Source organism: Salmo salar, chromosome 12 (genome assembly GCF_965601325.2).
Source record: "Salmo salar chromosome 12, fSalSal1, whole genome shotgun sequence".
NCBI lineage: Eukaryota > Metazoa > Chordata > Actinopteri > Salmoniformes > Salmonidae > Salmo > Salmo salar.
Genome location: NC_138302.1, coordinates 84394962 through 84416641, shown reverse-complemented (window position 1 = coordinate 84416641; position 21680 = coordinate 84394962). Strand labels below are relative to the sequence as shown.

The following is a 21680-nucleotide window of genomic DNA, read 5'->3' as shown; positions in this document are numbered from 1 at the left end:
TAATCCATGGCTTCGGGTTGGGATATGTACGTACCGTCACTGTGGGGACGACGTCATCGATTCACTTATTGATGAAGCCAATGACTGATATGGAGTAATCCTCAATGCCATAGGAAGAATCCCGGAACATACTCCAGTCTGTGCTAGCAAAACAGTCCTGTAGCTTAGCATCTGCTTCATCTGACCACTTTTTTATTGACCGAGTTACTGGTGCTTCCTGCTTCAATTTTTGCTTGTAAGCAGGAATCAGGAGGATATAATTATGGTCAGATTTGCCAAATGGAGGGTGAGGGAGAGCTTTCTACATGTCTCTGTGTGTGGAGTAAAGGTGGTCTAGAGTTTTTTTTGCCTCTGGTTGCACAGTTAGCATGCTGATCGAAATTTTGGTAAAACAGATTTAAGTTTCCCTGCATTAAAGTCCCCGGCCACCGCCTCTGGATGAGCGATTTCCTGTTTGCTTATGGGGGAATACAGCTCATTGAGTGCGGTCTTAGTGCCAGCATCGGTCTGTGGTGGTATGTAGACAGCTACGAAAAATACAGATGAAAACTCTCTAGGTAGATCGTGTGGTCTACAGCTTATCATGAGATACTCTACCTCAGGCGAGCAAAACTTTGAGACTTCCTTAGATTTCGTGCACTATCTGTTGTTTACATATATGCATAGTCCGCCCCCCCCCCCCCCCCCCCGTCTTACCAGACGCCGCTGTTTTATCCTGCCAATACAGCATATAACCAGCCAGCTGTATTTTGATAATGTCGTCATTCAGCCACGACTCTGTGAAGCATAAGATATTACAGTTTTTGATGTCCCGTTGGTAGTGTAATCGTCCTCGTAGGTCGTCAATTTTATTTTCCAATGATTGCATGTTAGCTGGAAGAACGGAAGACAGGGGGGGGGGGGGGGGGGGGTTATTTGATCGCCTACGAGATGGGTGGAAAAGACAATGAGACATCAGAGCAACATGGCATTGTCTGGACATCACTGGGCCCTATTGTCCATCCCCACCCTGCCCCATAGATGGAGCACTGTTACCCAGCATATCTGATGGCTGACAGCAGCTGGCAGGGAACAGTGGAGCAAAGCTCGGAGACAGTGTGGGTGGTAGACATCTCAACCCTGGATACAAGGACACCAACATCTAGTGGTCAGCTCTCATTTCCCTTCAATGGGGGCCTGAATTGGTGTTGTAACGTTGGCCATGATGACGCCAGTAAAACTACTGTATGGTACCCACCAATACAGTACCTCTACTGTACCTCTCTGACAGATTAGAGATGGGCAAAATACCAAGATATCAGTGGAAGGCTGCATTTACTCATGGCAATCAGTCGTCCTCAATTTCTTGTGCCTTGGGAAGTTAGCGCAGCATCTTCTGTGTAATTTGGAAGCGTTAGACAGAGAGCTGCAAGACACCACACATCTCAAAGAGAACTGTCGTGGGATGCTATCTCTAACATGCCATGACACACTGACATCATTCAAGTGACTTTCCATGAGAGAAATTCTTCAGACAACAGAGTTCTTCCTTATCAGTCGGTCTGATCAAGGACTGTGATCATTATGAAGCAGACATGACTTTTAGTGGGTATCAACAATCTCCTCCGTCTCCCCCACAGCACACAACAGAGAGCCGAAGAACACAAATGGCTTTGTTGGACCAGGGAGATTGATTCTGAACTGGGAACAGTGAGAGGCAGCAGTTTGGAATCCCATGAAACTGGTTGATTGTTCTGACATGACCTTCAGAAGATTCTCAGTCAGTCACTGGTCCTAACCAGACAGTCACACCCACTCTGCTACTTAGATAGATCTGATAATCCACTGACATCGTGTCTCCTAACCTGGGGTGGCTGCCTGATGGTGGTTTGAGCAGATCAACAATTCTCATAGCAATTGCAATGTACTGCATGAAATACTGTATGTGGTTTTGGGTCCCAGTTAGGGTTATTTACAATTTAAAAGGTATTTTACAAACTCTCCTACCTTCTTACTGCCTGACCAGGAAAAACTCTAGGCTCTAGGCTCAGCAAAACCCACATTTGGGTTAGTAAGGGCAAACCGTCTGGACGGATAGAACCATTGGGAGTAGGCCAGTGACCAATATTCCAAAAAGAGCTTCATTTTTAGAGATACCCCTACCTGAGGTAGAACAAAAGACAAAACATATTTTACTTCAAAAATGGTAAGATTGATTGATACAATAGGCGGAAATATCAATTAAGAATTTTTATCATGAATGTAAGCTTTACATTTTGGTGTCTGATTAATAGACAACCTGCTCTCATTCAGTGCTCTATGGTTCTGCCTGATATGAATACATACTGCACAGTTACACTTTAATTTTTTTGTGGCTATTGTAATCTAATCGTCTGTAAGGAAAACAAGTGGGCTGAGACAGTAAAAACTGTAATTTATTTTCTGTCAAAGGTTCCTCTGTGGATTTTATATGTTCAGCCTGCAATTATGTTAGGGGGCTACCCTAGATTTGACTCCAAATCCATTATGGCTCCCAAAATCCAAAATGGCTGCCACAATACCATTAAATGGTGGTTCGATCACCTGTATATGTTTTAAATGAAACATCTTTCAGATTTGTGTACTGTACTTATGACCTGTACTCAACTATGTTGGGAATCCAGTAGGCCTGCCATAATTACACTCAAACACCATTGTCTGGATATAGAAAAGGCAGCAGACTGCTTGGCATGGCAACACCAAGTATTCCAAGTCACGAGCTTCTGAGGATCAATGAGGCAAAAGAGGCTCCAACGAAAGGGAACAGAACCCTGGACACCCTCACCCTAACTCTACAACTTGCCCCCACTGTGGAATAACTTGTGCCTCCAGGATTGGGGTCTTAAATTACCTCATTATTTACAAGTTAAATTTGATTAATTGCTTGTCCAATACGGTTGCCTCGATTCAACATGACCTTCCGCTGGTTCACTGCATTTGTGATGGACATTGAGATGTTCCGGGGCACTTTTATGATGTTCCAGTTGAGCTGGGACATTGCTTTGTTCAAAAAAGCATGTCCAACATCCTGTCTGTCTGCCCTGGAGTTGCCATATATGTTGACCTGTTGAAATTAGGGTGTATGGGGTGGATACAACCAAACATGATGACAAGCGGATTAGGTTGATGTTGACTACAATAAAACAGCACAACCTGACACTCATTGACCAAAAATGCCATCAACTTAGTGGGCCTTCATACTGTATGTCATAGGAATTGTGCCTATCTAATGTCAATGCAATCCTGAATCTCCCAGTCTGACCTGGAGTTGCTGTACATGTTGACATGGTGACATGATGGTGTATGGGGAAGATGCAACCACATATGACAAGCTCATAAGGCAGGTGCTCACCACATTGAACCAACACACCTCTCCAATGTCAATGCCATCCTGAATCTCCCAGAACTGTCCTGGATAGGCCCACTCCACCATCGGTCTACCCTCTGGCTGTTATTAAAGACAGAGACACCATGGAACTGGACTGTTACATGTCAGGAGGTAATTCAACAGCCAAAATACCATCTGGAAAGCGCTGGCGTGCATTGCCCTTATATGTACCTATTTTGCTACCACCCATGGCTGGCCAGCACATGTGACACCTGAACTGGAGAGCATGTGAAGAATGAGCTCTCATGCTGTGGTGACTCATGCATTGGAATGGGAAATTGTTCAGTTATCCCATCAGCCCTATAAGGACATAATGCCATCAATGGCAAACAAGAGGCCCCTTAGGATGGTCAAACTTAAACAAAGATTCTGTATGTGATCGTATATGGTGGCTGGGGATTGGCTGTGAAATAGTGGTCTTTGTGCACCATGCTTGATCAGTTGCACCACCTCTGCAACCCCTTTACTTTCCATTAAAGCCCAGGGATCATCTTCAAATGTACTGTATTTGTGTGTAGAGTCATAACCAACGCTTCACAGTCATAGTCTATGACCTACACTCTAAGTAAACTGAGGTCACCCTCACAGGTTCTGTCACTCTCCTCATCTCCTGGTGGGCCTGTCCCAGACCATAATCCACTACTGGACTATCCTCAGCATCAGTCAGGCTGAGATAACGTTTTTAGTTAGTCAATGGGTCTCATTGGCATGCAAGCTGCATCTGCCTGCACCAAACTGTTGTAGAAATGGAAACTGATTACCACACAGCCCTGAATACCATCCCAGTCATATAGGAAGGATACTGCCCTTGTTGCTGCAGCTTTCCCAGAATGACCAGTTATCTGTGAAACCTGGTCAGGCCCCAGAACTACAACCATTTCTGTCTATTTTGTCTCCTCACCCTGTTAGGACACACAGGTCCTGGTCACCTCAAAGACTTTGAATCAATCTTGCACACTTAGTGGGGAAAAGAGGGGACATGTTAGATCTGCTAGATTGGCTGACTGTAACTTGGTTATGCAACTATGGCTACATTTACATAGGCAGCCCAATTCTGACATTCTTTTCCACTAATTGGTCTGTACATCAACAGATTTTTCACCTAGTCTGCTTGGCGTATCGAACCAGCAACCTTTCAGTTACTGGCCCAACACTCTTAACCGCTAGGCTACCTGCCACCATTGAATTTAACGCCATCAAATGGTATTATAGCAGCCGCATTGGATTTTGGACGCCATATTAGATTCAAGGCAAAATCCAGGGTGGCCCCAAAGATAATCTGTGGTGCCTCGATGACGAAATTGCAAGAGTAGGGGCTAAAGATACAAAATCCTTTTAAGGAACCTCAGACCCAAAATGTTTATTTTGATGTCTGAGCCCACTTGTTTTCCTTAGAGCCGATTACAATAGCCACAACATGAAAATAAAAGTGTAACTGTATGTATTTATATCAGCCAGGACCATATAGCACTGAATGAGAGCAAGTTGTGTATTAATCAGCTACCAAAAACTAAAGCTTACATGAATTGTTGATATTAGAGCCTTTTGTATCTTTGTTTACAGGTCTATGTTTCCAAAATGCATTAATATATGCTAATCCTGTTTAATTGTGTATGCAGGGCAGAAAACTGACTACTTGTATTCCAAATTTGAGCAATTTCAGAGCTTGCAATATTGGGTTACATGAGGTTATGTGGCCCATCCCCCCTTAAGCAGGCATTATTCTGCACTTTTTGAATTTAGGGTGTGTGTCACAATATCTATCAATTGAACCACTTTTGGAGTAAAATATTTTACACAACCATCCATTTCATAAATGGGAGACATTAGAGATGTGAAAAAACATGGTTGCGTTTTGTTCTACCTCTGGTAAGGGTATCTAAAAATGTGGAGGCCTTGCCACTAGCCTAAAGGTAGAGAAGAGAAAATAGAAGGAAAGCAATGCTGCGATCTGCTGGACAGTTATAGCATAAACCATGTCATTACTGTACTATGATTTTTTGTTTCCACAAGCAATTGAGTATAATATGTCATACACATCAGTTATTCAATTAATTAATTTGACCGTCACACAAGTCAATGCTGAAGGCTGTTATACAATGATCTTTTTCTCTTGTTCTCCTATCCCTCCCAAAACACATACATACTTCGCTTGGGAAGAATAATTCATTTCTCCACCTACAAACTGCATTGTAGTATTTCACCCAGTAGATGGCAGGACACACAAGTGGTCATGTCAAATATAAGAATATTTTATTTATTTATTTCACCTTTATTTAACCAGGTAGGCAAGTTGAGAACAAGTTCTCATTTACAATTGCGACCTGGCCAAGATAAAGCAAAGCAGTTCGACACATACAACAACACAGAGTTACACATGGAGTAAAACAAACTTACAGTCAATAATACAGTAGAAAAATAAGTATATATACAATGTGAGCAAATGAAGTGAGATAAGGGAGGTAAAGGCTAAAAAGGCCATGGTGGCAAAGTAAATACAATATAGCAAGTAAAACACTGGAATGGTAGATTTGTAGTGGAAGAAAGTGCAAAGTAGAAATAGAAATAATGGGGTGCAAAGGAGCAAAATAAATAAATACAGTAGGGGAAGAGGTAGTTGTTTGGGCAAAATTATAGATGGGCTATGTACAGGTGCAGTAATCTGTGAGCTGCTCTGACAGCTGGTGCTTAAAGCTAGTGAGGGAGATAAGTGTTTCGAGTTTCAGAGATTTTTGTAGTTCGTTCCAGTCATTGGCAGCAGAGAACTGGAAGGAGAGATGGCCAAAGGAGGAATTTGCTTTGGGGGTGACCAGAGAAATATACCTGCTGGAGCGCGTGCTACAGGTGGGTGCTGCTATGGTGAGCATTGAGCTGAGATAAGGGGGGACTTTACCTAGCAGGGGCTTGTAGATGACCTGGAGCCAGTGGGTTTGGCGACGAGTATGAAGCGAGGGCCAGCCAACGAGAGTGTACAGGTCGCAGTGGTGGGTAGTATATGGGGCTTTGGTGACAAAACGGATGGCACTGTGATAGACTGCATCCAGTTTATTGAGTAGGGTATTGGAGGCTATTTTGTAAATGACATCGCCGAAGTCGAGGATCGGTAGGATGGTCAGTTTTACGAGAGTATGTTTGACAGCATGAGTGAAGGATGCTTTGTTGCGAAATAGGAAGCCAATTCTAGATTTAACTTTGGATTGGAGATGTTTGATGTGAGTCTGGAAGGAGAGCTTACAGTCTAACCAGACACCTAGGTATTTGTAGTTGTCCACATATTCTAAGTCAGAACCGTCCAGAGTAGTGATGCTGGACGGGCGGGCAGGTGCCGGTAGCAATCGGTTGAAGAGCATGCATTTAGTTTTACTTGTATTTAAGAGCAGTTGGAGTCCACGGAAGGAGAGTTGTATGGCATTGAAGCTCGTCTGGAGGGTTGTTAACACAGTGTCCAAAGAAGGGCCAGAAGTATACAGAATGGTGTCGTGTGGTAAGAGGTGGATCAGAGACTCACCAGCAGCAAGAGCGACGTCATTGATGTATACAGAGAAAAGAGTTGGCCCAAGAATTGAACCCTGTGGCACCCCCATAGAGACTACCAGAGGCCCGGACAACAGGCCATCCGATTTGACACGTTGAACTCCGTCAGAGAAGTAGTTGGTGAACCAGGCGAGGCAATCATTTGAGAAACCAAGGCTATTGAGTCTGCCGATGAGGATGTGGTGATTGACAGAGTCGAAAGCCTTGGCCAGGTCAATGAATACGGCAGCACAGTATTGTTTCTTATCGATGGCTGTTACGATATAATTTAGGACCTTGAGCGTGGCTGAGGTGCACCCATGACCAGCTCTGAAACCAGATTGCATAGCGGAGAAGGTGCGGTGGGATTCGAAATGGTCGGTAATCTATTTGTTGACTTGGCTTTCGAAGACCTTAGAAAGGCAGGGTAGGATAGATATAGATCTGTAGCAGTTTGGGTCAAGAGTGTCCCCTCCTTTGAAGAGGGGGATGACAGCAGCTGCTTTCCAATCTTTTGGAATCTCAGACGACACAAAAGAGAGGTTGAACAGGCTAGTAATAGGGGTTGCAACAATTTCGGCAGATCATTTTAGAAAGAAAGGGTCCAGATTGTCTAGCCCGGCTGATTTGTAGGGGTCCAGATTTTGCAGCTCTTTCAGAACATCAGCTGACTGGATTTGGGAGAAGGAGAAATGGGGAAGGCTTGGGCGAGTAGCTGTGGGGGGTGCAGTGCTGTTGACCGCGGTATGGGTAGCCAGATGGAAAGCATGGCCAGCCGTAGAAAAATGCTTATTGAAATTCTCAATTATAGTGGATTTATCGGAGGTGACAGAGTTTCCTATCCTCAGTGCAGTGGGCAGCTGGGAGGAGGTGTTCTTATTCTCCATGGACTTTACAGTGTCCCAGAACATTTTTGAGTTTGTGTTGCAGGAAGCAAATTTCTGCTTGAAAAAGCTAGCCTTGGCTTTTCTAACTGTCTATGTATATTGGTTTCTAACTTCCCTGAAAAGTTGCATATCACGGGGGCTGTTCGATGCTAATGCAGAACGCCACAGGATGTTTTTGTGTTGGTTAAGGGCAGTCAGGTCTGGAGAGAACCAAGGGCTATATCTGTTCCTGGTTTTAAATTTCTTGAATGGGGCATGCTTATTTAAGATGGTGAGGAAGGCATTTAAAAAAAATAACCAGGCATCCTCTACTGACGGGATGAGGTCAATATCCTTCCAGGATACCCGGGCCAGGTCGATTAGAAAGGCTTGCTCGCTGAAATGTTTCAGGAAGTGTTTGACAGTGATGAGTGGAGGTCGTTTGACCGCTGACCCATTATGGATGCAGGCAATGAGGCAGTGATCGCTGAGATCTTGGTTGAAAACAGCAGAGGTGTATTTAGAGGGCAAGTTGGTTAGGATGATATCTATGAGGGTGCCCGTGTTTACGGCTTTGGGGTGGTACCTGGTAGATTCATTGATAATTTGTGTGAGATTGAGGGCATCAAGCTTAGATTGTAGGATGGCTGGGGTGTTAAGCATGTCTCAGTTTAGGTCACCTAGCAGCACGAGCTCTGAAGATAGATGGGGGGCAATCAGTTCACATATGGTGTCCAGAGCACAGCTGGGGGCAGAGGGTGGTCTATAGCAGGCGGCAACAGTTAGAGACTTGTTTTTAGAGAGATGGATTTTTAAAAGTAGAAGTTCAAATTGTTTCGGTACAGACCTGGATAGTAGGACAGAACTCTGCAGGCTATCTCTGCAGTTGATTGCAACACCAGATAACGAATGAATGGTATGATGTATGTTACTATAAATCATGATCAACCTTAATATGGCAATTAATCTATTTCAATGTATAATAACATTGAACAGAAAATGTCCATTATTATCAGAAATGTCATTTAAACCAAGTTAAACTTGACTGACACCTCATTGGTTCCAGCAATGAAACAGTGCGTCATTTTAAGACACTGTCCAGGGCTGAGGACAACGATGAATGAGCAGTGTCTTTGTTTTGTGTCTGTGTTTACTTTTCACCTTCCAGTAAATCAATGAGACAAACTGCACATATTTATCATTGTCATAATCTTTGTGCATTCAGTCACTCTGATGATGGATGATGTCACTTCAGTGTCACAGGAAACAGAAGCATCCATAGTAAACGGTAAAGCTGAGTGGTTTATTAAGAGAGGCAGGCTGAATGACATTACATATGACCTGAAATTGGCAGCTCTATTTAAAGGTAATTATGTGCAGCGTTTATCGTGAATGCAATCACTGCTGACACGGGACCATTGCCTTTAAATTTCAATCATGCTGTAACGCTGTACTTCCGCGATACGGATTGAATAAAGCCCTATATTTTGGGTTCTGATGGGGTACAACAGTTGAACGAAGCTCATGAGGCATTTAGAAGTTATATTCTTCAAGAATCAATGGGTATATATAATTAATTTGTAAGTACAAAAATGTATGTAGCAATTAAGGAATAGCTGTAATCACTGGCCTTTAATTTCAGTAGCCGCCAGTCTTTAGGAGGGTCAGGAAACTGACAGTCTCATTCCTCCCAACACAACTTAATGTAGTCATTACATGTCACAGTGAGAGAGCTAGAGAGCATCTCTCTCAGGCCTAACGATAGTATGGATGGCTGAATACAAATGAAAAGAAGGCCTAAAACATGGGAAGCCTCACTAGAGGAAGGATATCCCATTCCCATCTCAGCCCAGAGAGGCGTCTTTACCCATTACCATTCAGAAACCAATTTGAATCAATTCCAAGTATCCTGGCCAGTAAGCTCTCTAGTCTACAGTGCCTACTGGCTAAACACATATCAAATATGACAGAGAGGGCATAATATGAGGTGAATCTGTCCATCTTTTCAAATGCTTGATCATGTAATTTCATGTACAAGCTGCTTTTATGAGTCAGCTTTAACTTACAACACTGAGGGCTCGATTCAATCCGTAGCGCTGAAGATCAGCACTATAGCGCGTTTGAAATGTATAGCAATGTTTGCGCATTAGCGGAGACCGCATTCACGGTAAACAAAGTATATTGTGGAGTCGATCAGAAATTACCTTTACATTTCAGTTGCGCTATATCGCTGATCTTCCGCGATACGGATTGAATCGAGCCCTGAGTCTTTGCCCTGGATTGGATAGTTGCTTGCCGTTCTAGATAAGACATGTTCTGGCCATGTATAGCACATCGTGAGGGGAACACGTGAGATAGCCACAGATATTCCATGGGTAAACTTTTATTACCATCAAAGTCATGAACTCAGTCAAGGAGTACAGTACAGAGCTTACACATGAGAAACAGTCAGAACCTACAGGTGACCACTGGTCCTGATGAACATTACATCAAAAACAACAGGTTCATCAGAAATTGCATGGAGAAATGAACAGATGTGGAATACTACATACAGTGGCACTGAAACAAAGCATTGCTTTAGATTGTGTAACAGTATTTATTTGTGGTCTTAAGAGGATGAACGACACAAAATGGTATATTCACACAACTTATTTCAGATATTCCTGTTAAGCTTTTCGTGGAAATCTAAATGTTTTGACAAAATAAAGACATTGTGTAATGCTATATCTCAATAATGTTTCTGAATATGCATATTAATCAAGCAATACCTTTTCGTAGATAGAGATGTGAATAAACAATAGACTGGGGAGCAATAACTTATCTCTGATCCAAAAGAAAAGGAGCAAATTTGATTTGACTTCCTGCATTCTATTGAAAATAATTGCTCCAAATTTTCTTAAATACATATTCCATAAAACTTAGTCCCTTGACAAGTAACCTGCAGAGGGACCCATAAAACACATGAATATACTGTATAAGTGTGCATTATAGCTACTGTGTACTGTTAATAAAACCACTGTCTAGCTGTGACAAGGAAGGACGAAGGATGTATGGAGGATGGCACTGTAAATACAGTACAGAAAGAGGGGACCAAGTCAAGCATGACTAATATGATCTAGGCTCGGCCTTGTTTGACACTGGCCATGTGTTATTGACTGGCCATCTGGATAGGGTATCAACGGTTCTTACAGACTACAGGCTTTTAACTTACAGGTACGTACATGTACTCTAAGGAGGACTGTACTCTATATAGGACAAGAAGAGAATAATCACAGTTTCGGCAGCAAGTTGAATATTGCAAAATGTATGGTGATTACAGAGAACTCTTGCAGTAGCTTATTATCGACCATACTGAAGGGAGCCAGGCTATAAACCGACAACTAATCTGTTTCATATTATTGTTATGAATATCTTGAAAATAAGTAAACCTGTGAATAAATAGATAAATAAATACATATGTTCGTAAATATTAAAGACGTTTTAACACAATTGCTCTTAATTCTTCTGTTTCCTTTAAGCAACAAAAAAACGTGTCAACAAAGCTGGTGGGGGGCAGAAATGCCTTTTACAGTGGTGCTTTTACACAGAAAAATGTATGTAATACTTTTCCTTGTAGACAAAATTATAAATTATATTTCTTTATAAATGCATCCACGTATTAAGGATGTATAAGAATGAATAAGTCATGTGAAGTGGTGAATCAGAAACAGAATGTAAAACACATTTTAAAGAAATAGAAAAAGTTAATCTAGTCACATAGGATGGATATGTTAGGACAGAGGCCAATTGAGGAAATTCATAAAGATAAGCTACAAAATACCTTCATGTTTTCAGTTTAAAGGTCAGTAGCAGGATTAGTATGTTATTTTTTTTTAACCAAGTGCTTACAAATGTGAAATTAACAGCGAAAGTTAAGAATACATGCTGTTTTTGTTACTTCTACAAAGGTTTCTATATACAGAGTCTTAACACTGACAGCCATGTGGTTCTTTCCTAAGCAGAAGGGTGGTATGGCATGGATGCTGACTTTCACTAACACTGGGCCTGCTGCATCCCCCAGTAAACCTACTTACTGCAGCACAAACATAACTACTGATCAGTGTATACAAAAAATAACAAAGAGAGCAATGGTCACCCCCCCCAAAAAATCTATTATTGTGTAGAGGGGGGTGTGAAGGAGGAGTTTTACAGATCATTATGTAAAATCAACACTACAAGAGCAAAGCCAAGCTGTTCATTTCCTTATTGACTGCCATGATAATGGAGTGGAATAATATGAGAGTAGGATGGGGGAAAAAGTTCCCAAACATGTCTCATTAAGAGGAAATCAAAGCAGGTTTGGCATAATTACATTACACTTTCATTACAAAAGGCAAAAGTTCAGAGGAAAATATGTAGCTGTTAGCTATAAAGTAAACCTCCTTTCCCCCCCCAAAAAACAACATAATATGGCTAAATCTGGGCTGCATTAGACATAAAAAGCCCCTGTAAGGCCAGAGGGCTGTTTTAAAAAGACAGAATACATATAAAAATGTAGCCAGATAAATTCAACACTCAGGAAAGATAGCATACAGGCTCTGTGAGATGTTACTAACGCTGCAAGTGAGAGATAAGCAGAGTCAGTGTCACCATGCTAGCAGCTAATGTACAGTGTGCAGGAAGGAGGATCTCTGGGAGTGAAGGTGGCATAGGAGGGCGGTGGCTGTCTAACCCTGCTCATCCCCAGCTCCAGCTGCCGGTTGGAGGGGAGTTGGGGCCTCTCCGTTACACCGCGACAAAAGATCAACCTCCTCCGGGGCGGGGGACTCCACTGGGGCCTCCGCTGAGCTGGCCTCCTCCTCAGGTGGAGCTGTGACTTCTGCTGCAGCCTGGGGAGTGACATCATATGCCACGGCCTCCATTTCAGCAGGGGGCTCTGTGACAGCAGCAGGCTCCCCCTCAGGAGCTGCAGCAGCGGGGGCTGCAGAGGGGTCACTGGGAGCCTGGGGGTCTGCTGGAGCTGGGGCTGGTTCTCCTGCTGCAGGGCTGGTTGCTACTGCTGGGCCGGTAGTCCCCGAGTCAGCACCCTTCTCTGGCGCTCTCAGTCGCTTCATCATGGTAGTGACCCGCACTGCTTTCTGTGGGAGGCAGTCGCAGTACACACTCAACTCAAGGGGCCTAGTTACTATATATTTTATATATTTTACAGAATATGTTTCTAACTCAAAAGCCTTGTACTTTCACCAATCATTTATCCCATTTCAAATTCTCAAGGCCCATAAAACTTCTATAAAAAATGTGTGATAGATAGTTTCCTTCAATCTCTCCTTCAGTGATGACAAAATAGAACAGATAAAGAGGCTTACCTTCCACTTAGCTTTGGCAAAGTTCTTCTCTATCTGTGCACAGACATTATCCTTAATATTCTTATTTGAGGCTGCATTTCCAGAAATCCTGACAAGATAAAGAGGGAAAAGGTAACTTCACTATCGGTTTCCACCCAAACTTTTTATGTGGGTAAAGTACGTCGGATAAAAAATATCACGACAAGCCTGATGGAAACAGCAAATTTGTTTCCAAATGTCGACAAAACAAAATACGCTAGACAAGGTGGGATCTTTATGTGTTGATAAAATGAATTATGTGCAAAATGGCAGTAAAACCCATTATATCAAAGTAAACTTGGAGTCACAGGATGAAATGTTGTGTGGTCCTCCCACTACGACTCGGGAAAGCATGCAGATTAAATCAATTATGACGAACTTCACAGGGTGGTGAACGTGCACCATGATGAGCTTGATGCTCCTTTCCAATAAGAGTCTTATTCTGGTGACTTCATGATCAATGCTTGGCTGCCGTAATCTTACTCTTATCCATTAAAATCTCATCATGTAAGTAGCATAGTACATTTTCTACTTAACAACTGCACTGTTGGTTAGAGCCTGTAAGTAAGCATTTCACTGTTAGGTCTACACCTGTTATATTCTGCGCTCGTGACAAATAAACTTTGATTTGATATCCACACTGTATCTGCGAGCTGTTGGCTAAAGCAATTGTGCCAAGACCAGTAACCAGAGTGGGCACATTAGCTTTATAACAACTTTCATTGTGATAAAAACATTAGAGTTGAAAATGTGATGGAAACCCATTCAACTTGTAATTTTTATTCCGTATATAGGAATTTAACTGCAAAAGTAATTTTTATGTGCACTATGTCATCACGCACAGCCTTTCATCTGCAAAAAGTCCATTTGATGGAAACACATCTCTGGTGGGAGAAAAAAAAATGCAGATTTTTGAATATTCGCATGCAAATGTGAGGGAAACCAAGCTAGTGATAGCTCAGCAGATGGAGATGAGTATTACTAATGAAACAGCATCTATAACAACTATGAATCATCATGGCTCCAACCAACATAATGACATTGTCAAATTTGACTGGTCATTTAAGAACACACTGTACCCTTATCATGAACACATCATTCTCTAAATTCATCTGGTTGATTTTCACTTTGGTCATCCAGTATATCTCCACAGTACTGTGGTCATCTGGTATATCTCCATAGTACTGTGGTCATCCAGTATATCTCCACAGTACTGTGGTCATCCAGTATATCTCCAGAGTACTGTGGTCATCTGGTATATCTCCACAGTACTGTGGTCATCTGGTATATCTCCATAGTACTGTGGTCATCTGGTATATCTCCATAGTACTGTGGTCATCTGGTATATCTCCACAGTACTGTGGTCATCTGGTATATCTCCACAGTACTGTGGTCATCCGGTATATCTCCACAGTACTGTGGTCATCCGGTATATCCCCACAGTACTGTGGTCATCCGGTATATCCCCACAGTACTGTGGTCATCCGGTATATCTCCATAGTACTGTGGTCATCCGGTATATCTCCATAGTACTGTGGTCATCCGGTATATCGCCATAGTACTGTGGTCATCGGAATATCGCCATAGTACTGTGGTCATCCGGTATATCTCCATAGTACTGTGGTCATCGGTATATCTCCATAGTACTGTGGTCATCGGAATATCGCCATAGTACTGTGGTCATCCGGTATATCTCCAGAGTACTGTGGTCATCGGAATATCGCCATAGTACTGTGGTCATCTAGTATATCTCCACAGTACTGTGGTCATCCGGTATATCTCCAGAGTACTGTGGTCATCGGAATATCGCCATAGTACTGTGGTCATCCGGTATATCTCCAGAGTACTGTGGTCATCCGGTATATCTCCAGAGTACTGTGGTCATCTGGTATATCTCCACAGTACTGTGGTCATCTGGTATATCTCCATAGTACTGTGGTCTTCTGTTATATCTCTAACAGTAGGCTACTGTGTTAATAATGTGTATTTTCCATACCACTCATGGTTGATGGCCTCCTGAGCAGTCAGTCTCTGATCCTGGTCTACCTCCATCATACGGGTTACCAGGCCTTTTGCTGAAACAAAATAAAAGCAATCTCAACAAACAGCAGTTACTACTCCTAATGGAATCAGAGAACAAAAGGGATACTTTTTTACATGAAGAAGTAAACAGATGATATCCTCCCTTTTGAATTGCTGTTTACCCAGTAAACAGTCATTCACCCAGTCTCCTGTCACTTCATCTTAAATTTACCTGACTCTGAGATGTCGTCCCAGTATGGAGAGTCAAACTCATAGTCCCCAGCCAAGATCTTCCTGAACAGGTTCTTGTCGTGGTTTTCATAGTCGTCATCATCAGTTTCATCATAGAAAGGAGGGTTGCCTGAAAGCCTGAGGGCCACAAGACAAAAGGAGCTCTTTATCAGCTTGTATTGTCATACCATGTGCATAAATGTCATGTAAAGATATGATTTATTGCAATGGGTAATACCCTATAAATAAGATTCTCTGACTAGTTTTGCGCATAGCATGTGGATTACAGTGATGGTCTCTTTCAGTAAAGTATTCCTGTTGCCCTTCTGTATTATTTCTAATCCCCAGTCCTCTGAGCAGACTCACAGCCAACCCCTCTTGCAGTAGTACAGTATATGGGACCCTGTGCCGATAATTAAACCACTCACAGGATGTACATGATGACACCCAGGGCCCAGCAGTCCACTGGCATGCCGTATCTCTGTCTCCCAACCACCTCTGGTGCTGCAGGGACACAAACACAGTTAAGAATTATTTATTGATGTTTCTCTCACAAATGCTTTTCTGCACTCCCATAAACTACTCCCCAAAACCAAATCTCGAAGATACCCTGCTCCTTCCCCAGTCCTTAACCAGGTACTAATCCCTCCCCCTCTCCTCCCCCAGTCCTTAACCAGGTACTAATCCCTCCCCCTCTCCTCCCCCAGTCCTTAACCAGGTACTAATCCCTCCCCCGCTCCTTCCTCAGTCCTTAACCAGGTACTAATCCCTCCCCCTCTCCTCCCCCAGTCCTTACCCAGGTACTAATCCCTTCCCCGCTCCTTCCTCAGTCCTTAACCAGGTACTAATCCCTTCCCCGCTCCTCCCCCAGTCCTTACCCAGGTACTAATCCCTTCCCCGCTCCTTCCTCAGTCCTTAACCAGGTACTAATCCCTCCCCCTCTCCTCCCCCAGTCTTTACCCAGGTACTAATCCCTCCCCCTCTCCTCCCCCAGTCCTTACCCAGGTACTAATCCCTTCCCCGCTCCTTCCTCAGTCCTTAACCAGGTACTAATCCCTCCCCCTCTCCTCCCCCAGTCCTTACCCAGGTACTAATCCCTTCCCCGCTCCTTCCTCAGTCCTTAACCAGGTACTAATCCCTCCCCCTCTCCTCCCCCAGTCCTTACCCAGGTACTAATCCCTTCCCCGCTCCTCCCCCAGTCCTTACCCAGGTACTAATCCCTCCCCCGCTCCTTCCTCAGTCCTTAACCAGGTACTAATCCCTCCCCCTCTCCTCCCCCAGTCTTTACCCAGGTACTAATCCCTCCCCCTCTCCTCCCCCAGTCTTTACCCAGGTACTAATCCCTCCCCCTCTCCTCCCCCAGTCTTTACCCAGGTACTAATCCCTCCCCCTCTCCTCCCCCAGTCCTTACCCAGGTACTAATCCCTCCCCCGCTCCTTCCTCAGTCCTTAACCAGGTACTAATCCCTCCCCCTCTCCTCCCCCAGTCCTTACCCAGGTACTAATCCCTTCCCCGCTCTTTCCTCAGTCCTTAACCAGGTACTAATCCCTTCCCCGCTCCTCCCCCAGTCCTTACCCAGGTACTAATCCCTTCCCCGCTCCTTCCTCAGTCCTTAACTAGGTACTAATCCCTTCCCCGCTCCTCCCCCAGTCCTTACCCAGGTACTAATCCCTTCCCCGCTCCTTCCTCAGTCCTTAACCAGGTACTAATCCCTCCCCCTCTCCTCCCCCAGTCTTTACCCAGGTACTAATCCCTCCCCCTCTCCTCCCCCAGTCCTTACCCAGGTACTAATCCCTTCCCCGCTCCTTCCTCAGTCCTTAACCAGGTACTAATCCCTCCCCCTCTCCTCCCCCAGTCCTTACCCAGGTACTAATCCCTTCCCCGCTCCTTCCTCAGTCCTTAACCAGGTACTAATCCCTCCCCCTCTCCTCCCCCAGTCCTTACCCAGGTACTAATCCCTTCCCCGCTCCTCCCCCAGTCCTTACCCAGGTACTAATCCCTCCCCCGCTCCTTCCTCAGTCCTTAACCAGGTACTAATCCCTCCCCCTCTCCTCCCCCAGTCTTTACCCAGGTACTAATCCCTCCCCCTCTCCTCCCCCAGTCTTTACCCAGGTACTAATCCCTCCCCCTCTCCTCCCCCAGTCTTTACCCAGGTACTAATCCCTCCCCCTCTCCTCCCCCAGTCTTTACCCAGGTACTATATCTCCCCCTCTCCTCCCCCAGTCTTTACCCAGGTACTAATCCCTTCCCCGCTCCTCCCCCAGTCCTTAACCAGGTACTAATCCCTCCCCCTCTCCTCCCCCAGTCCTTACCCAGGTACTAATCCCTTCCCCACTCCTCCCCCAGTCCTTAACCAGGTACTAATCCCTCCCCCTCTCCTCCCCCAGTCCTTACCCAGGTACGAATCTCTCCCCAGCTCCTTCCCCAGTCCTTCCTCAAGTACTAATCCCTCCTCCAATCCTTCCCCAAGTACTAATCCCTTCCCCAGTCCTTACCCAGGTACTCTGGGGTTCCACAAGGGTCTTTGATTAGCCCGGTCTCCAGCTTGGCCAGGTGGAAGTCACTGATTACTATTTTGGAGTGCTTCAGGCGGTTAAAGTACACCAAGTTCTCCAGCTGAGAAAAGGAACAGGACGACAGCTAAAGTTTGCCAAAGTTTTGCTAAAGTAATCTCATTCAAACATATAGGCTTAGAGCAGACTGTTTAAGGTAGATATTGAAGCAGTCAAACACTTCAGTGTCACACAAGTGCCTAAAAATGGCAGTCCAATTTGTTTTGTTCAAACAAAGCAAGACCACTGAGTCAATCTTATCAAGTATATTTGCATAATAAATGTGCCTTTTCAAAAAAATTTTCCATATATACAGTCCCTTCAGAAAGTATTCATACCCCTTATTCCACATTTTGTTGTGTTAAAGCCTGAATTCAAAATGTATCAAAAAAAATGTCTCACCAATCTACAGTGAGGGAAAAAAGTATTTGATCCCCTGCTGATTTTGTACGTTTGCCCACCGACAAAGAAATGATCAGTCTATAATTTTAATGGTAGGTTTATTTGAACAGTGAGAGACAGAATAACAACAAAAAAATCCAGAAAAATGCATGTCAAAAGTGTTATAAAATGACTTGCATTTTAATGAGGGAAATAAGGATTTATTTATATCAGAAAGATTTCTGGCTGCCAGGTGTCTTTTATACAGGTAATGAGCTGAGATTAGGAGCACACTCTTAAAGCGAGTGCTCCTAATCTCAGCTTGTTACCTGTATAAAAGACATCTGTCCACAGAAGCAATCAATCAATCAGATTCCAAAATCTCCACCATGGCCAAGACCAAAGAGCTCTCCAAGGATGTCAGGGACAAGATTGTAGACCTACACAAGGCTGGAATGGGCTACAAGACCATTGCCAAGCAGCTTGGTGAGAAGGTGACAATAGTTGGTGTGATTATTCGCAAATGGAAGAAACACAAAAGAACTGTCAATCTCCCTCGGCCTGGGGCTCCATGCAAGATCTCACCTCGTGGAGTTGCAATGATCATGAGAAGGTGAGGAATCAGCCCAGAACTACACGGGAGGATCTTGTCAATGATCTCAAGGCAGCTGGGACCATAGTCACCAAGAAAACAATTGGTAACACACTACGCCGTGAAGGACTGAAAACCTGCAGCGCCCGCAAGGTCCCCCTGCTCAAGAAACCACATATACATGCCCGTCTGAAGTTTGCCAATGAAAATCTGAATGATTCAGAGGACAACTAGGTGAAAGTGTTGTGGTCAGATGAGACCAAAATGGAGCTCTTTGGCATCAACTCAACTTGCCGTGTTTGGAGGAGGAGGAATGCTGCCTATGACCCCAAGAACACCATCCCCACCGTCAAACATGGAGGTGGAAACATTACGCTTTGGGGTTGTTTTTCTGCTAAGGGGACAGGGCAGCTTTACCGCATCAAAGGGATGATGGACGGGGCCATGTACCGTCAAATCTTGGGTGAGAACCTCCTTCCCTCAGCAGGGCATTGAAAATGGGTCGTGGATGGGTATTCCAGCATGACAATGACCCAAAACACACGGCCAAGGCAACAAAGGAGTGGCTCAAGAAGAAGCACATTAAGGTCCTGGAGTGGCCTAGCCAGTCTCTAGACCTTAATCCCATAGACAATCTGTGGAGGGAGCTAAAGGTTCGAGTTGCCAAACGTCAGCCTCGAAACCTTAATGACTTGGAGAAGATCTGCAAAGAGGAGTGGGACAAAATCCCTCCTGAGATGTGTGCAAACCTGGTGGCCCACTACAAGAAACGTCTGACCTCTGATTGCCAACAAGGGTTTTGCCACCAAGTACTAAGTCATGTTTTGCAGAGGGGTCAAATACTTATTTCCCTCATTAAAATGTAAATCATTTTATAACATTTTTGACATGTGTTTTTCTGGATTTTTTGTTGTTGTTTTTCTGTCTCTCACTGTTCAAATAAACCTACCATTAAAATTATAGACTGATCATTTCTTTGTTAGTGGGCAAACGTACAAAATCAGCAGGGGATCAAATACTTTTTTCCCTCACTCTACACACAATAGCCCATAATGACAAAGTGAAAACATGTTTTTAGAAATGTTTACATAAGTATTTGCAACACTGAGACAAGAATGTTAGAATCACATTTGGCAGCGATTACAGCTGTTAGTCTTTCTGGGTAAGTCTCTAAGAGCTTGCACACCTAGATTGTACAATATTTGCCCATTCATCTTTTCAAAATTCTTCCAGCTCTGTAAAATTGGTTATTGCTAGACAACCATTGTTAAGTCTTGCCATCGATTGTCAAGCAGATTTAAGTCAAAACTGTAACTCAGCCACTCAGGAACATTCCCAGTCTTCTTGGTAAGCAGCTCCAGTGGAGATTTAACCTTCTTATTTAGATTATTGTCCTGCTGAAAGGTGACTTCATCTCCCAGTGTCTGTTGAAAAGCAGACTGAACCAAGTTTTCCTCTTGGATTTTTGCATGTGCATAGCTCCATTCCGTTTATTTTTTATCGCAAAAACCTCCCCAGTCCTTAACGATTACAGGCATACACATTACATGATGCAGCCACCACTATGCTTGAAGATATGGAGAGTGGTACTCAGTAATATGTTGTAATGGATTTGCCCCAAACATAACACTTTTTATTCAGGACAAAAGTTAATTGCTTTGCCACATTTTGTGCAGTATTACTTTAGTGCCTTGTTGCAAACAGGATGCATATTTTGGAATGTTTTTATTATGTACAGGCTTCCTTCTTCTCACTCTATCAATTAGGTTAGTATTGTGGAGTAACTACAATGTTGTTGATCCATCCTCAGTTTTCTCTTATCACAGCCATTAATCTCTGTAACTGTTTTAAAGTCACCATTAGCCTCATGGTGAAATCCCTGACCAGTTTCCTTCCTCTCCGGCAACTGAGTTAGGAAGGACGCTTGTATCTTTGTAGTGACTGGGTGTATTGATACACTTTAGATGGTGTAAGTAATAACTTCACCATGCTCAAAGGGATATTCAATGTCTTTTTTTTACCCATCTACCAATAGGTGCCCTTTGTGAGGCATTGAAAAACCTCCATGGTCTTTGTGGATGAGTCTGTGTTTGAAATGCACTGCTCGACTGAGGGAGCTTACAGATAATTGTATGTGTGGGGTACAGAGATGAGGTAGTAATTAAAAAATCATGTTCAACAATATTATTGCCATAGATTCAGTCCATGCAACTTTTTATGTGACTTGTTAAGCACATTTTTACTCTTGAACTTACTTAGGATTGCCGTAACAAAGGGGTTGAATACTTACTGACTCAATACATTTCAGCATTTGATTTTTAATTTGTTTGTAAAACTTTCTTAAAACATAATTCCACTTTGACATTATGGGGTATTGTGTGTAGGCCAAAGGGAAATACAAGTTAGTTCAATCCATTTTAAATTCAGGCTGTAGCACAACAAAATGTAGAAAATGTCAAGGGGTGTGAATACATTCTGAAGGCACTGTATATAGTATATACAGTGAGCTTCAAAAGTATTGGGAGAGTGCATTTCTTTATTGTTGTTTTGGCTCTGTACTCCATCACTTTGTATTTGAAATTATGCAATGATTGTGAGGTTAAAGTGCAGACTGTCAGCTTTAATTTGAGGGTATTTTCATCTATATTGGGAGAATCATTTAGAAATTACAGCATCAAAAGTATTGGGACAAATTCATTTATGTGTATTAAAGTAGTAAAAAGTAAAGTATTTGATCCCATATTCATAGCACAC

The 21680-nt window shown here is 43.4% G+C and overlaps 1 protein-coding gene across 1 annotated transcript in view; it reads right to left on the bottom strand.

Moving 5' to 3' along the window:
* Positions 1-10152: 10152 nt before the first annotated feature.
* The window catches only part of LOC106565755 (caM kinase-like vesicle-associated protein), a 103812-nt gene continuing 92284 nt past the window's right edge, over positions 10153-21680 (bottom strand). The window contains exons 6-11 of the mRNA XM_014133238.3: positions 17897-18017; positions 15830-15905; positions 15403-15539; positions 15145-15223; positions 13131-13218; positions 10153-12902 (exon numbers count right to left, since the gene is read on the bottom strand). Of these exons, the coding sequence (XP_013988713.1) occupies positions 12492-12902; positions 13131-13218; positions 15145-15223; positions 15403-15539; positions 15830-15905; positions 17897-18017 (912 nt within the window). The 3' untranslated portion in view covers positions 10153-12491. The remainder of the gene's footprint in view (positions 12903-13130; positions 13219-15144; positions 15224-15402; positions 15540-15829; positions 15906-17896; positions 18018-21680) is intronic.